At 40.3% G+C, this 18048-nt stretch overlaps 1 protein-coding gene across 2 annotated transcripts in view; it reads left to right on the top strand.

The window, feature by feature from the left end:
* Positions 1 to 13310, top strand: part of LOC142159859 (uncharacterized) — a 40898-nt gene extending 27588 nt beyond the window's left edge. The window contains exons 1-3 of one of the 2 annotated variants that reach the window (XM_075214683.1): positions 3374 to 3500; positions 6456 to 6573; positions 11006 to 13310. In XM_075214683.1, coding sequence (XP_075070784.1) covers positions 6537 to 6573; positions 11006 to 12675 — 1707 coding nt within the window. In that variant the 5' untranslated portion in view covers positions 3374 to 3500; positions 6456 to 6536 and the 3' untranslated portion in view covers positions 12676 to 13310. Of the gene's footprint in view, positions 1 to 3373; positions 3501 to 6455; positions 6574 to 11005 lie in introns of those variants that run through there. The other variant, XM_075214684.1, reaches the window with a different exon arrangement.
* Positions 13311 to 18048: the final 4738 nt, after the last annotated feature.

Below are 18048 nucleotides of genomic sequence, written 5' to 3'. Positions count from 1 at the left end.
ATTTAGTTTAGATTTATCTTTTTTTTTTTTTTTAATTTATCATTATATTTTTTTTGTTTTTTTTTTAAATTTAACTAAGGAGGGAGAACTAAGGGAGAACATCATACACTCAAATACAAGTAGCGGGGAACTAAAATCCCTGTATATTTCTTAATAGGGCACTGGGCCACCACATGTGGCCTGAACAATCTGTATGACCCCATGGCAATAAGTCTAAGAAAGTCACTTAACAGATTGATTGGTGGTGGTGGTGAAAAATGTGCAGTACCACCAATTAGCATTGGTCTTGCCTTCTAAGGGACAGACTACACCCAAACCAGGGCAAAAAAATGCACCCCACAACATTACGGACTCACCAGAATTCCTCACTGTTGGAAACATGCACTTATGGCTGTAGAGTTCTTTTGGTTGGCGCCATATGTGCACTTGTACATTTGTCGAGAAGATGGGGAAGGATGATTCATCAGACCATGTCACCTTCCTCCACAGCTCCATTGCCTTATGCACTAGCTTGGGATACCTGTTGCCTCAGTCAGTACAGAATCATTAGGCGAATGCAACTGGAAACATACCTTCATTTTATATTGAAAATACAGTTAATGGCCACTAAGCCACACTGTTTGCCAAAAAGGCAAGAGCCAAGCCCAGAGGAGCAATGTCCTCCTGCTTTTGACCGATCCACAGAAGTCTGCGGAGGCTTGGCAAATCCTATCTTTGGCACGATCCTGGACTAGTCCAACAGGAGCTGTAACTCCTACTCAGCCTGTCTGAATTTTAAGGTAGAACAGGCAAGCTCCCTCTTTTAAGACTGGTCCGGATCCCATGATGGTGTGGCCTTTGTGGGGCTGGTAGCCAATCCAGCGGGGTATCTTTATGATACAGGTACCCCGCTGAATTGGGTACCTGTATCATAGAGGATGGACCCTAAGTCTCCTCCAAGTCTTTGGATTGCAGCAGACACCTTGAGGAGAGGAGCCCTGGGAAGTCTGGCTAAAACTGAATAATGAAGAACAGTGGACATCCCATTATTGAGCCATAAAAATAGCTGACTTAAGCCCAGGTCCCATCCCTAAAGTAACCCATGCGTGTCTTTTTGGGCAAAAGTGACTCTACTGCTTACCAGCACTTACAGCTCACCATGGGATCAGCTAGCTGAGGAAGTCCTGCAAAGTTGTTAGCCAGCGACTGTCATACTTTCTCCAGGTGCCTCATAGGGACTTAGTGCCCTGCTAACCTCAGGTGAGGATAGCTGTTTTAGGGGATGTTAGAGGATACTTACAGAATCCACCGGACTACATTTAAACCAACCATATTTTTATTAACAATTATACTGTTTAGAGTTGTTCATTTATTTTATATATTCATTTTTTTGTATGCGTTCTGATGTGACCTTATATTGCACATTAACATCCGGCATGTCAAGTTTAGGCAGAACGTATTTACATCCGGATTCAGATGGAAACGTATCTTGAGATCCGCTTGGATTTTAATTGGGGTGGAACTAAGCTCAAGTTCTGTGCTTCCATTTTCTGGCGTAGTTTCCAGCATGCATTGCAAGTTCACATTTTTGCTGACACTTTATATCTCAGCTGAGTTGGTAAATTGTGGATGAAGGGAAGCCACATAGATAAGGTGGTGATAGAAATAGGTCGATTTTATAGAGAGAAGCACGTTGTATAATGTTTATTTTATTGTGGATTACAGTTATGTTTGTGTTACATTGTATAGCTACTTTTGCAATAATGTTTGTTGAATCGTACCATTTTTACATCAGTAGTTGTATCACCTGAGCTCTTCGCCCTTTGTACTGGCTAGGTCACTCAGCATTGGCATGATCATACTAATGGACAGACCTTTATATGGGGCAAAGGGCAATTTTTCACTTGCACATTACCTTGATTTAAGATGTAATTTTCACTTTCATGTGGGTACAGGGCTTGAAGTTTTTGCTTTTCAGAATACCCAAAACATGGTGCCATTTGTGCACAGATAAAATAATCATCAAAGCCAAGCAGCCATCTCCTCTGGTCATTCTGCTCTTACAATATTGGAGTGTTGGAGACACCAGAGTTTATAAAGCCTGTACATTGGCAGAGGAAAGTATGTTACAATGTGGCCAATCTTGTTTGAAAAGCAGTGTATAACATTGTTGAGAACACCTTATTACATATTTACTGGCAAGTCCATAAAAAAACAAAAAAGACAGGTGTAGTCACCATACCGAAATCACAGTATGTACTCAACAGAATCCCACTTCTCCATAGGCAACAAATGTTAAACACAATAGAAGAGAACTATTGGAGGAAAATACTTCTAGATAAGGGTTTAGACCTCCATGGGAAAATACTGATCTAAAAACAAAGTGCTTTCACTAGCTGCAGGCTGATTGTTTATAGCAAAGTCCGACAAATCAGAAATCATAATGAAAAGCAGTTGTAACCAATGACAGCTGCTGTATACCAGCAATGCCTCACAACATGATATACAGGAGGTGGGTAAGTGCATTGTGTTGAGGTGAGTACTCTGGCGTTATATGGTTGCAAATGGGAGTATATGAGACATTCTGAGACAATATAGGGCATAAGTAGTAAAAGAGCTGGTCCCCAATACCAGCAACCTTGCAGCAGTTCCTCTGGAGACCTGTCCGTTTCTCTGCTAGTGAAAAAATCAATGAGATAAAAAAAAATACATATTAAAATTTCTATAACAATAAATATATAGCAAGAGTTTGTTCATTGAGCCATAAAGAATGGAACTAAACAATGGCAGCCCTGGTTAATATAGTAACGCAATCTTCTACATTTCCTGATGTGCCCTGGTTGATGCATGTGCCAGCAGTTTTGGTAAATGCCAGCTCTTATAGAAAGGGTGTTGTCAAGACTTCAGAAATCTGTATTGCTGACTGTGACATAATCAGCAGACAGAGCATTACCTTATCACTAATAATAATATTTCTGGTAGTTGTAGTCCTGTAGACATTGTAAGGGCTGCTGGGAATTGTAGTTTTCTAAATATAAAGCAGATGTTTCTGGGATTTGCAGTGATTTATCACTTAGATTCTGATTGTAGGACTATAACGTTTATATTGCTCTGGAGGACCACAGGAAAATGTCCGCCGCTCACCTGGACTGTTCACTGGTTTTACTGCACTATTACATGTAATATGACTAACCAGCACTAGTGATTAGGACTAGGTGGCCGGGGAGATATTTCTATACACGATGTTCCCTTTCCTATTTACCAGCTGACATAAAATATAAGTGGAGCATTCAGACAGATTCTAGGTGTCAGTTTATGTCCCATCTGCCGGAAACCTGAACTACAAGAAAATGGTGCCTCATGTGTTTATACTGGAGTGTCCGTACCGCAGTGGAGTCATAGATTGGTCGTCACGTGACATTCAGTAGAAGGGGCGTGTCCTGGGCAGTTCTGTCCTTACAACATTCATTGATAAGGAACATAGGAGACAATGCAGCTGCTCTAATTGGGACTAACATCAGGTAATTGGGTTTATTATAGTTGTAATGTCACATACACATGTCATGCACAACGCTTATTGCTGGATCTAAGTTACACATACATTTATAAGGGTTTTTCCATCATACAAGGCAATAATTTAGAGTGGATAGTAATTGGAAAATTGGAGCAGGGAAAGGCTCTCCAGCTCTACTTGTGGAACTAGAAGTCACAGGCTGGTAGTGACAAAAGCTGGAGTGACATTGGTTAGAGCTTCAAGTAAGAGCTGAACACTTATTAGCCAAACTATACATGTGAGTTTATTTTTGTAATAACATTGCATACAAGATAGTAAAAATAAAACTCGTTCCTAATGGATGTGGTATGCTCCAAATTTAGTATTAGAACCGGTACTAGATCAACGCTATTAAAAATATTGCATGAGAAAATATTGTTCTTAATAGTAGAAGTAGTAGTAACAATCCGTTATATAATCTGCATTCGCTTTTGGTCCCTGGAAGTTCCCTGCAAAGGATTCTTTATGGTTTCAGACCAGCTTCATCCACATTTACATTCACACAATTATTGCAGGCCCATTAATTGGCTCCAACATGTAATGGGCTATATTTCTTTATCTAGGGAAGACCTCATTTTGGTTACAGCACTAGGGCAGAAATATGAGAGGAGTCAAGGCATTTAGGTGTCTTTGGGCTCAGGAGGTGAGATAAGGTAGAAGGAAAGGAGGTTGTGGTCAGGTAGAGTTTGAAAAGCTGGAGGAAGTGCAGAGATCGGGGAACCCGGGAGTGTCCATCGCAATGGGTGGGACATGTCAAGGTCCCTTGGAATAAGAGTGGGTAGGTCAGGGGAAATGTAGTGAGAAAGCCAGGTGGTGAAATTGTCAAGGAAAAGAGACTTCTACTATGGACTATAAAGAAGAGAGGGAGGACTCAGGGGGATGACACTGAAGATACAAAAAAGGGATAGTAGGAAGCCTTCTCCACCACCACCTTGTTCACCTGGTCAAGTAATGTGGGAGAAGGAGAGAGCAGCAAGGGAGGTGAGATAGTGGAGCGATGAAAATTAGGTTGGAGGCAAGTGCTGTGGTGAAAGGAGGAACGTGAGCAGATAGTGGGGGCTGGGAGAGATGTGGCCAGGATGAGGAGGTGGGTGAGACAGAGGACCAGGGAGAGAGAGATCTGGGTAGCAGGGTAGCTCCAGTTGGCGTAGACTGGGCAGTGAGGGTGCAGGGAGAAGAGCATTTGAAGCTACATACAGGGGAAGTAATAAAGGAAGGGAAGAGCTGATATGTTGGCGATACAGGGGGGTGGAGAAATGTGTGCATGGAGGTGGTGTGAGAGAGAAGACGGGAGAGATGAGAGTAGAGGTATTGGATAAGAATAGCTGAATCAGTGCGTACAGGGAAGAGGAGGGGCTGTTATAGATCACTAAGCAGGAGTGACATATAGTGTAAGGGAAAGCATGCATGAGAAAGTGTAAAGGTTATTAGTAAATTGTGATGAATAATATAAAACGAGAATGAATGTGAGGTAAGGTCACAAACAGCAAGAAAAATAATGGTAAGAACATTGTCATACAGCGGTTTAGGAAGCCTGGTCTAGAAACTGTTTAAAAAGGAGTGTGCAGACAGGTGCATGAAATGGAAGTAACTGGAATACACAGGAGAGTGTAGGATGCTGTCTTCTTCTAGAGTTGTCTCCTCCTCTCCAGCTCATGTGTAACTCTAACTATGCTATATATAATTCTGAATACAAACTTGTCGTTAAGACACACTTACCAAACACTAGCTACACAGAATATGTAAGAGTAACCGAGACGTAATCAATAATAGTTCCAGTATAAAATGAATCAATTAGCAGTATATCGAGCTGTTTCATATAGATTTTGTCATATTGGCAGAGGAAACCTGTGTCAGGAGACAATCACTAGATGATATTATTTAGCTGTTGCTACGACAGGTATACACATATGGCAGATGGTATTTAAAAGTCCATTTATTAAAGACACACTCCAGAGAATAATTTACCCATCACGGTTTCACCTTAATGGGGTTATGAAGGTCTTATTGATTTCTGCTTTGCCTCCTTGTTTTAGGCTGTGCAATAAAGATTTATAATTATTATTATACATGTTATTTATTTTTGTCTTATACCTTACTACTTATAATACAGGAGAAACCTCTGTTTCCCTGGAAAGCGTCATTATGTTATTTTTCACCAGATGTATTCTACTCTGGTTAGCAAGATGGGATTATTGTTTTCCAATCTTATATATTTATTAAATTAGGAGACTTTTGCACCTTTAAATGAAAGCGGTAAAAATGGGGATACACCATTGACTCTGGGTAAATTTGTTGATGTAGGTTCATCTCATCGCCTTGTGCAACCAAATACATATGCCAATTTGTGCCTCTTCCTTAAGGAAGATTTGCTTTTTTCTCTGGACTCAACAGCCACAATGTAGATGGATAATTATATACATACAAGTTAACCCGTGCATGATACTTATGCATTCTAGTCAAATCAAGCTACTTAAGGTGTTAAAATGGTTCTTGTCATGCATTTGGGCCATAGCCCAGGCCTCAACCACCAACCACTCCCCACTGTCACCCCCGGCAACCACCAACCACTCCCCACTGTCACTTCTGCTTCAAGAAATATATATATTTTTTAAATCTTTATAAACACTTTTAACAATTAACAAATTAAATTAACAAATTAAAAACATCTTAGTATACCAAATTTCAGCCCTTTCTGAATTTTTTTTTCCACACACACTAAGAATTTAGTAGGTCAGTGTATAACTCCGCCCAGCAGGTGGCGCTGCAGCTTGGTTTTTTTTTTTACACACACACTAACACACGCCACTAGACATTTATATATTAGATTAGGTTTTATTTATAACATCTTTAATATGAGAATTATCCCATTGGCTTCTATTTTTGTAACAATGTGCTTTAGAAAAAATGTCTCTGTTTTTAGATTGAGCCGTCAGATCAGGTGACTGTGAGAGTCTTGTATACGTTGTCATTCACCTGCTGAGTGAGAGGTTTATCCAAGGACATGATGATGGAGAATCACTGGCCCCTTTCATCACTGGGTAAGCGGAGGGTTAATCACAGTCCTGTATGTGTATATAGGAGATATCAGTTTGTGCATAAATACACTTACATGTGTACAGTGGGAGCATGATGGATCGGGGAGTCTCATACAGCAACAGAGAAAGGACATTGCTGGGTTCTATGTCCATAGAGTAAAGTCTGACCATTAATCATCACTAGCACATGAGTCTAACCACACATTTGAAACATGGTGCACTTGAGTCTGGTGCAATGAAGAAGACCAGTATTTCTTTATTACAGACTGTTATACACCTCTTAGTTTCCCTTTGTCCCAAGAGGGCAGTCCCTACTGCTGGGAATGCTCGCGTCTCTTGTATACCCAAGGGGTCATTTGGCAAATCTGGCTAGGTATACCAACTCCTGCTAAACTGTTACGACACAGAATTGGAGATGAGAGAACCAGATCAACATACTCCAGGCTCTTTACCAAAGGAATTCCTTGCATTGGTCTGTGTCCACCAAAAGCGGGGTGACGCCTCTACTGGAAGGCTGCTTTGCTGCCAGCATACAGATTGAAGACCGATAATGTCCAAGATGTTGTCTCCAATCTTTGTACCCCAGTGTTGGCTCTCTTTTAGTTGTGGCATGTATATGTTTCTTCCCCATTTTGGTATGTTCGTTTCTTAGTACATAGTCAATTAGTTTTTAAAAGTGCTATAGCTCTTTCTGATGACTTATTTTAAATAAAAAAAAAATACTTCTTTATTAAGCTATTTACCAAAGTAAACAGCACTAAGTGGCCAAGGAAATTTGGCTGAAGTGCAGACCTGTAACATGGAGGAGAAATCATCAGTAATTTCTGGAAACACTCTCCGCTGATCTACAAGTAAATAGCCACTGTTTGCGCTCCAGGGTTGCGACATTTGGTGGAGGCAAAGGTTAAGTCGCCGGGATATCTCTGCATAGGTAAAAAGTCGAGGGTCATGGCACACTGTTACTGTTACATAGCTTTTGACGCACTTTGGAAGGTAACCAAATGTAACTATAACAGTATTTTATTTAATAATAATAGTTACAGTATAAACAGCACATTGAAACACTATGTAAACCATAACATTACTACTGTGCAAAGAGGCAGTGGTTTACCGCTGATTGGAAGCTTTGGAGTCGCTTCTCCCCAGGTTTTTCATCGTCCTAATACCTGCTGTGATAATGGTCCAACCCAGGTGTCACCTTGCTTTTGGCAGACACACTGGTGCAAAGACTTGCGTACCAGTACTGATTGTATTATTTTACCATGTTCTGGTCCCCTGGAGGAGGATGTGAGGATGCAATGGCTCTTGGTTCCTTTGCAGGGTGTTATCTCTAAGAGACTGGTTTAGCGAAACGCATACTGTCTGTCACCTTCTACGACCCCCGGCCAGGATCGACTCCTCCAGGTCTGTACACACAGGGAACAATACACTGACAACCTTGATAGCTGGGGAGAGGTGAGCTACATCCCCATACTGTTAACACCTTGTTGCAAACTTTGCTCCAATTCTCCTGGGTCACCAGTAGCCCCTCTCCTCCACTATGTCCTTTTACAGATTTTGTAAACAAAGGAATGCGCTGTCCTTGCTGCAGGAGGTAATCGGGGTATGGAGAATTGTGCACAATTTCTATGTTTGAGGGGAAGATGTTGAATAGGAAATCACACAGAATTGACAATTTTAATCACACACACAGATATAAGCATCATTACATTATATAACGTTATATGTGGGCAAGGTGTGTTTTACAATAATACATATAATTTAACAATGAACGTTAAACACCATGGAGAGGAGCTGTTTTTATGCGAATAGGTCCTGTGTGGACTTTTATTATAAGTGTCTGGTACCTACCTCCTACAACATTCGGGGACATCTGGGGAACATAGGAGTAAAAGTAACTGGACAGTCCTTGTGCCTTGTGAGAAGTACGGTACCTCATGGTTGGGCGGTCTGAACACCTTGCTTCATCGCAACAGCCATGCAAAATGATTTATTTTCACTTAGAGTGTGTGTCTTATTGACCTTATCTGCAGCTTAGCATTGTAGGATCCCTTGTGATAGTGTTGTAATTAGCTAGCATTATATCACTATAAAAAGTATGGGGGAAGGGATGACCTAGATCATGTCACCCCTTTATGGAGGAAGCCTGGTTCCAAGCTAGTGGCTGAGGTCGAAAGCACCGACCTATGACACTTAGATCTTGAAGGACAGGATCTAAGAGAAATGGGCTGATGAATCCAGAAGTGAGGTTGCAGATGTGCTCACGCATGTAGCTCTGGGCAGTGCTATTATTGCCATCAGATTTGTGCACGTAAAAGTGATTATCTTTTTTTGCTCTGTTGCGGGCTTCCGGCCATACCGCATAAGTCTTTTGTCCACATGTGTTTTTGAAACCTATCACCTAACCACTGGTAATTCATTCCATTTTCTCATATACTTCAACCCAGATATGCCACAGAATACTCATTATCTTTCCATTGGGAACCCACCTGACAATTCACATCTCCCAAATACTATTTTTACTTTTGATAATGAAATACAGATAACAAACAACAATTATAACTGCAGCAATTCTGGGCAATACAATATCAACATGTCTCTCTTACATATATATCCACAACCAATATTAAGCTTATGGTCTGTAAGGTAGCATGAATCACCCCCCCCCCCCCCTTCTCCACCCTATGTTCCATGTAACCCCTGCAAGCTGACAGTTCTGACTTACAGTCTATAAGGTCACAGTATTACCCCCCTGACCTATGAACCCGCAACAATGGTAAACTAATCTACCTCAAATCAACTCAGTCTGTAAGAAACACAAATCTACCTGACTTATGATTCTGCAACTATGGTGAGTTTAGCAACAAAAACACAGAGGCCATTTGAATATTCAAAGATACAGATGGAGACCAGGGGGTAAATGTATCATACCCCGGTTTTGTCAACTCCCGCGAGTTTGGCATCTTCGCAGCTTAAATTTAAAGCGGCGCTGCCTTGTAAAGGGAAGTTTGACAAAACCGGGGTATGATACATTTACCCCCAGGGGGTATATTTGCTAAACTGCGGGTTTCAACAAGTGGAGATGTTGCCTATAGCAACCAATCAGATTCTAGCTTCCATTTATTTAGTACATTCTACAAAATGACAGTTAGAATCAGATTGGTTGCTATAGGCAATATCTCCACTTTTTCAAACCTGCCGTTTAGTAAATACACCCCCAGAAGTCGAAATCACAGTTACTATGTACTTTGCAATCTACTTGTGATGAGGAAAAATTCATTACAGTATGGTGCCTTTTAGTAGAATATGAAAAACAGTTCACCACTTTTTTGGTCCTGAGTCTCACTCCACATCCCACCCTAAGCTACCACCAAGACGCTGTTAAAGAATTATCTCATCAGATGCCTCAATATCATTAACTGTAAGAAACTTTATTGCAATAAAGGCTATAATCAAACAGAAATTACAGAGAGTTCTACAATGACTTTTGTAAAGTGTCATACATGAATATTCAAAGACTTTACTAAAGTTATATTATATAATGACAAATTAGTATATAATAATATACTGACTAAACCCAGCAGATGGAATTCATCTTATGCCTTCTGTATTAAATAAAGGTATTTGGTGCTTTTTTTTTATTAATACAAAGTATTGTAGGAAAGCATTCTTAGGAAGGGGAAGAACATGTATGGCTTTGTTTCTGGTTTGCTCAGATTCCGATGTACAAGCCTTGAGGATAATTGAACATATAGATACGGAGGAAATAGTGTAATTCATATCTGTGTGAGAATTTCTGAGAATAATTCAGAAATATGCCTTTATCTAAAAAACAAAATTATAGATTCATTCAAGCTGTGGGTTACCAATTGAATGCCTACACTTTCCTTATCAACGCTTAACAAGATCAATACACAGGACTGATATCTCTTATACCATGTGATCCTGCGCAAAACCATGCACTGACTGGCGTGTTTAAAGGGGACATGGAATTCTGTTTAGTAATGCTTTTTTTATTATTCTGCTGTGTACAGATATTTTAGCATTTAGAATGTATGTCTTATTTTTATGCATTTCTTTTATAAGTATACATATGTCTATTTAGGTATGTCTCCTTTTAAAAGCAGATGCATATCTTTTACCTTTCCCCGTATGGCTCTGTGTCCACCCCCATAACTTTTCCCCCTTAGTTTGTGTGTCTTCCTCATTGACTTGAGGCTTCTTCTAAAATGAAGGCTTTGTTCTCTAGTGAGTCCCTCCGTACAAATTAAGAATTACTGGTAAAGTCTGTACTTCTTACCCCTTTACAGCCGTGGTATCCAATGTAATCATAGTATATAAAATGTTTTGTGCAAGAATGCCATTCCTAGTAGTCCTTTTCATCTTTATTATCCCAGCTTTTGTCGTATAACTGCAGTGATTTTCTCTTCAACAGATTTCACTAAGGATACAACTATAGCTGGAGTATCCAATGCCCCTTTTTCTTCACTGGATTGTATGAGCAAGGATAACAGCATTATTGTAAATATCCAGACTGCAAAATATTCATCAACAAAAGAAAAAAACATCAACTGTCTGGAGAATGTTAGGGACAAACCAACTTCATGTGACGAAGGAAACCTCACCAATATCCACATTTATACACCCACAGGTCATACACAGTATATGTCTACTCGTATGAAGGAGGAATCATTCTCATTTGAAAAAAGAAATCTCACACTCACTGACATTTATACAACTGCAGATCATACACAATACACATCCTTTCATATTAAGCAGGAATCAGTCTTATGTGAAGAAGGAAATCTCAATGACACTAACATATATACACCCGCAGATCATACACCATATACATCCTTTCTTATTAAGGAGGAATCAGTCTTATGTGAAGAGGGAAATCTCAATACTGACATTTATACACCCACAGATCGTAAACATCATGCATCTACTCATATTAAAGAGGAATCGCTCTCATTTGAAGAAGACCATCTCCTACACACTGATATTTGTACACTGAACAATCACACGCAATACACATTTACTCATATTAACGAGGAATCAGTCTCAAGTGAAGAAGGAAATCTACCACACACTGACATTTATCCACCCACAGATCATATACAGGCTATATTGAATTGTAGTGTGGAACAAAGTAAAAATCATCATAAAGATCAGTCATTAGAGAAACCATATTCTTGCTTTGAATGTGGGAAATGCTTTACCAGTAATGCAAATCTTGTCATACATCGGAGGACTCACACAGGAGAGAAACCATATTCTTGTTCTGAATGTGGGAAGTGTTTTACCAGTAACTCAGATCTTCTTGTGCATAAAAAGATTCACACAGGAGAGAAACCTTTTTCTTGCTCTGAATGTGGAAAAAGTTTTATCAGGAATTCTGATCTGGTTAAGCACCAAAGAGTTCACACAGGTGAGAAACCATATGTTTGCTCCGAATGTGGAAAATGTTTTAATTGTAACTCAAATTTTGTTGTACACCAGAGGAGCCACACAGGAGAGAAACCATATTCTTGTCCTGATTGTGGTAAATGCTTTATTAGTAACTCACATCTTGTTATACATCAGAGGATTCACACAGGGGAGAAACCATATTCTTGCTCTGAATGCGCAAAACGTTTTAACAGTAACTCAGATCTTGTTAAACATCAGAGAGTTCACACAGGAGAGAAGCTATATTCTTGTCCAGAATGCAGGAAATTTTTTAAGAGTAGCACAAATCTTTCTATACATCAAAGAATTCACACAGGAGAGAAACCATATTCCTGTTCTGAATGTGGAAAATCTTTTAACATTAACTCAGATCTTGTTAGACATCAGAGAATTCACACAGGAGAGAAGCCATATTTTTGCTCTGAATGTGGGAAATGTTTTAACAGAAAAGCTCATCTTGTTGTACATCAAAGGATTCACACAGGGGAGAAACCATTTTCTTGCTGTGAATGTGGAAAGTGTTTTATCATTAGCTCAGAGCTTGCTAGGCACCAGCGAATCCACACAGGAGAGAAACCATATTCTTGTTCTGAATGTGGGAAATGTTTTACTAGTAGTTCAAATCTTGTTAATCATCTGAAAGTTCACAGTTGAGAAACATCTTTTTTTCTGTTGAATGAAAATATGTCCTTAAGTTAAATCCTTTTTTTATTTTCAGATTATTCACAAATGAGAAAAAATACTTTGCAGTGAAGAACATTATTCAGTAACTCAGATTAATAATTACACACTTACATACAGTAGGAAATACCATATATTTGCAGCGCAGTAAATATTTTACACTCTCCAATGTTTGTACATAAGTGAACAAAATATTTGCTTTTTTATCCAGAAAACTATGGGGATGATTCAATTCGAAAAAAAAATACCTGCGATGTGTCTCCAGAACGGCCGTGAAGACACCTCGCGTGTATTTTTTTTAGTGAAATATCCGCTCGTTTTTGCTTGCGCCTCATAGAGCTGTGAGCCAAAAATGAGCGGATATATTTACCGTACGAATAGTACAAATGTGCAGCCGCAATGTTCTCTGGAACATTGCAGCTAATTGAATCTGCCCCAATAGAGCTAATTGTGGTGTTTGTTTTAACACAAAACGTGTTATCATTGGCCTGCATTCACAAAATCGTGAGTCATTAATTTAAAACCTGAACATTTGATATTCTCATTTCCATGTTATAATGAAGAGGACCTGTATGAGTGAAACAATAAAAAAAAAATTTTTCAGTAAATTCTAAGATGTTTCTTCTTTTTACGCTGAAGCTTTTATTATTTCACCATTATTTATTCATAGAAGCCAGCAATGTCAAATGATTCTCCTTTTTGAGCAATAGCAGCACATTGGAAGCCATCTTATCGTATGACATCTATACTTACAGTGTACACGCACAGTATTTAATTAAATTGGAGGTCCCTTTTAACGTCTACAGGGCTTTGACTATTATCAGAAGTTTGCTGTGTTAAAGATTTCCTATATCCTCATGTTGATGTATACGACCTGCTGCTGGGCATAGAACACACTGATTGCAATAAACAGCAAACTGACGACACTAAAGTGCAAATATCTCACCAATTGCATTTATACCATGGATTTATTAAAAGACTGGAGGTGACATATTTCATTCAGGTGAACACAGCTAAATATCCACTATTTATTAATGTTGATGGATTAATTCATAAATAAAACAAAATTTTACCCACATACAAATTCTAATTCTCTTTCATGGGAGGTTTGGAGTATATAAATTATATTGCTCAATTGCATAAGAAGTATAGATACCCTCTTACAGTGCAAAAGAGGGGAGTATTATAAATTCATATAGTTTCGATACTACTCTTTTGTATTTCCTGTGAACATTAGATATGTACAGTTGTGGATACAAATATTGGCAGTCTTGCACTGTTTTTAAATAACACAATTTCCTCTAAACATAAGGTGAAATTAACAGTATTTAGTCTCCACAGTGTTAGGAAATCACAAAAGTTTCCAGGTATGTTGTAGTTACAAGCAATATGGAGTTTATTGAGTTAAAATATAGAGAGGAATTAAACACAATTTCCGCAGTAATGCTTTAATAATGAATTAGGCACAAGGTAGACAGGAATTATGCAGCATATTACAGTCTGAAGCAATGTAAAATATGAACTAGACCTCTTACCTCTCTGTCTGTATTACTCAGTATTGTTTTATTACTGTGTTTGTTCTCAATTGTAAAGCACTGCGGAATTTGCTGGTGCTATATAAATATATGATGATGAAGATCACGATGAAGATATGTCTGGTGCAAGGTTATACAGTCTTTAGGCAAAGTTAGGTAGTATCTAATGTTTTTGGTAGCGAAGCTGAAGCAAATGTTCAATGAATGAGTCCAACGATAACTGTGAAGCCCTGCTGGAGAGGAAGGAATAATGACCACAGTCCATGTCTGGGGATTCTGGGTAGATACAGTCCAGAAGCCAGGGGACAACTGAAGCAATACCAGGAACAAACAAACTGAATGAAGGAACCGGTTTTCAAGTGTCCAGATTGAGCACGGCCAGAACCATCAAATCTGTATGGTGCAGTACAGAAATCAGGTAAATATTGAAACAGGATCTGGTGCAGGGACAGGAGTCAAAAACGTGTGCCAAATGCTATCACTGGCCTTGAATGCATGGCCCGTGAGGGTTTTTATATTAAAGTGTTCCAAGCAGACGACAGGGGAAGGCAAACCTGCACTGCAGATTATAGAGATAGACGCCTGTGTAGCTTAAGTGCATGGCAGATTTTGAGTGTTCACAAGATGCAGGGTAGATTTAACCCTATCAGTTAATATATAGAGCCTTTGTTTTTAAATTTTGAATTTAATACCATATATCCATTTAAGTTAGAAACTGAAAAGAAATGGCACTGAAAAAATTATTGACACCTTAGAGTTAATATTTGGCAGCACAGCCTTTGGTCAAAATAACTGCAATCAACCACTTATTCTAGACATGGATCAGCTTCCTGCACTCCTCTATTGGCGGTTTTTCCACCCTTCTTGTGCAAACTGCAGTTCTCCCAGATTTAAAGTGTGCCTGCACCCAACTGCTGTTTTCAAAAGTGTTCAACGGGACTTTGTTCTGAAGTGGCCTTAAATCAGTACAGATCTGTCTAGCACCCTGTCTCTTATCACGTGTCGGACTTACCGGTTTGGTTGCTGGCATCCAGCAGACTGGTCTGCCGGATTCTTGCTTGTGCCATGGTGTACTGCCCTTTCTGGTAGCAACCGCTGCTACTGGTGTTGCCCACCATAATTAGGTCATGTGCATGCACATCATGACCTTATAAATGCAGTCACATAACCTGTCTTCTCTCCTTTCTGTGCACGTCTAGGATGCCAGAGCGTTTCTCTTTCTAGCATAATGTTGCCGGCTAAGTTATTTAGCCTTTTGCTGGCTCTAGTCCTGCTGTACCTGCATTACGTTGTATTGAAATCTGCCTCACTGTGCTCACTGATACCCCAGTCTGACCCTGCCTTCCTTACCTGTTCCTGTGGTACATTTCTGCCTCCTTTATCCTCCGCATTTCTGATATATTATGTCTCTGAAGAATCCGTCCAAGAATCCTTCTCCAGTCTTCCAGTTGCCCTGGCATCTCTACTCCTAATGTCTACTCAGTCACCGTGTTCTCTGCAGACTATGGTTAGAACCCATCCCAGGGGTCCCCACCTGTGTGGTGCTTTCACCGAACCTCACACTACCTTGCAGGGATTCCTGGTTGACACCGGCATCACGTTACACTCTGTGCCCTGGATGTGGGTAGAACCAATCTAAGTTAGTCTTGGCATCCTAACTTCCAGTGTATTGATGATAGTATGATCTGGCCCTATATTGATCCAGTGGGGAACCCTTCTCCATGAAACCTCCTCCAGCATTTAGTTGGCAGTGTAGAGAAACAACAAGCCACCCAGATACAGCTCATGCAGTGTATTCAGGGCCTGTCTTCCCAAATTGACACGCTTCAGAATACATTAGCCACAGTCACTCCTTCTTCTCTTACTCTGCGGTGATCTCGGTATGGCCTTCCTAACTCCAGCTTCTTCTATGATGGCGAACCGAAAACCTGCCACAGATTTTTAAACCAGTGTGCAATTCGAGTTATTTACAGCTAATTTCCCAGAAGAATGGTCTAAGGCTAAAATCTAGTCAAGCCCAGGTGTGCCAGTTGTGTGTGTATATGTATATATGTGTGTATATATATATATATATATATATATATATTATGTATATAACACACACATACACATACATACATACATACATACATACAGAGCTGCCTAGAGAAATTCATGGCCCCAGTACAGCAACCCCATGGGTCCTCCCTTATAGTTAAGCATGGTTAAAAAAATGTTGTTCCGCCGCAACATTTTTTTTACCATGCAAGTGGTCGTACAATTGGGGGTGTGGCAGTACATCATTGGGGGCGTGTCTAGCAGGTGAAAAGCACCAGGCCACCCTCTTACAGAAAAATGCATTAATCACACATGTCCCCTTGCTCAGCAGCTTTGCTCACATATGTCCCCTCTGCCCACATGATTTAATCACACGTGCCTCCCTCTGCCCACATGCTTTAATCACACTTGCCCCCCCTCTGCCCAGCACCTTTAGTGACACATGCCCCTCTCCATCACCTTTCGTCACAAATGCCCCCTCTCCAGCACACCTTCTTCTTACCTTATTCTCCACTGCACAGCATGGGAAGATATCCAGCAGCCCGCCGAGTACCATGTGACCACTGCAGTCAATACATTTTTTTTTAAAAAAAGTACTTTTATTTTTTTTTCAAAATTAGGTCTCCAGTGGGGACTCGGGCCACCAAGCAGGCCCAGGCAATTTGTAGCCGCCCCCTCCCCTCTCTGCGGCTATATATATAAAATTATTTCTCATTTTATGAGGCTAATATCATATTAACAGTAAGGAACCAACAAAAAAAAAAAGTTATGCCGCACAGTAGTGCCCCAGTTCACATCATACCTCATAAGTGTGCCCCCAATTCATCTTATACCACATAGTTGTGCCCCCAATTCATACCTTGCCACAGTTGCCCGCAGAAACACATAATATGCCACAGTTGCCCCCAGAAACACATAGTATGCCACAGTTGCCCCCAATACATTTTATGCCACAGTAATGTCCCCAATATCTTTTATGCCACAGTAATGCCCCCAAAGACTCTTATGGCCTCAAATGACAGCCAGAGAAGTACTGAACTGTTGCGCTTGCGCAGCAGTTCAGTGTCGGGGAAGGAATGACAGCCGGAGAAGAGCTGAACTGCTGCGCAGGAGACGGCATGCCAGGACTCAGGGGGCTGCGTCTAATATCTGGCTTCACCAGCTTCGTCTTACCGCCAATTGCTGCTATATTGCAAGCTGCTGTGCTACTCTAGTGAGGTCAATTTCTTGGGCAGCAGGAAAATGTCAGAAACTAGCCTCACTGGAGGTCTGGCTAGCGATACTCCTGGAGCACAGATTTGCAGCAACCAAGAGACCCTTTTGGCAAGGGTAGCTGGAATATGCTTGTCTCAAGGTGGAAAGAGCAGGATACAGCATGAGACATAAGCTTGGTTGTAGGAATGGAGACTGAAGACTAGTTAAAGAAAGGAAGCGGTCAAAAAAGTCAGTACATTACTAGTCCCTATACAAGGTAATTCTGTAATACTAGGCCAAGATTTAAAGGTGTATATGGACTGAAATCAGGTTTTGCGCCACAATCCTAGTTGCTATTTAAGCAACAGTGCAGACATGCTTTGCAATCAGGTGTTGCGCCTCAGCCCTGATTGCTGTTGCCAGCGGGTTTTACGTATAATGTAGCCACCTGTAGCCACGAAAAAACCTTTTAACCCTCTCAACTTACTTACTTGGCTGAAGACTGGAATTGGGGCTAAAGTGGGAGATAGCCGTCACTTGGTACTTCCTGCAGGGTGCTGTGAGGGCGGCTCTGGCTGGT

This window comes from Mixophyes fleayi, chromosome 6, assembly GCF_038048845.1.
Source record: "Mixophyes fleayi isolate aMixFle1 chromosome 6, aMixFle1.hap1, whole genome shotgun sequence".
NCBI lineage: Eukaryota > Metazoa > Chordata > Amphibia > Anura > Limnodynastidae > Mixophyes > Mixophyes fleayi.
The sequence above is the reverse complement of the archived record's forward strand: the minus strand, read 5'-3'. Positions and strand labels throughout refer to the sequence as shown.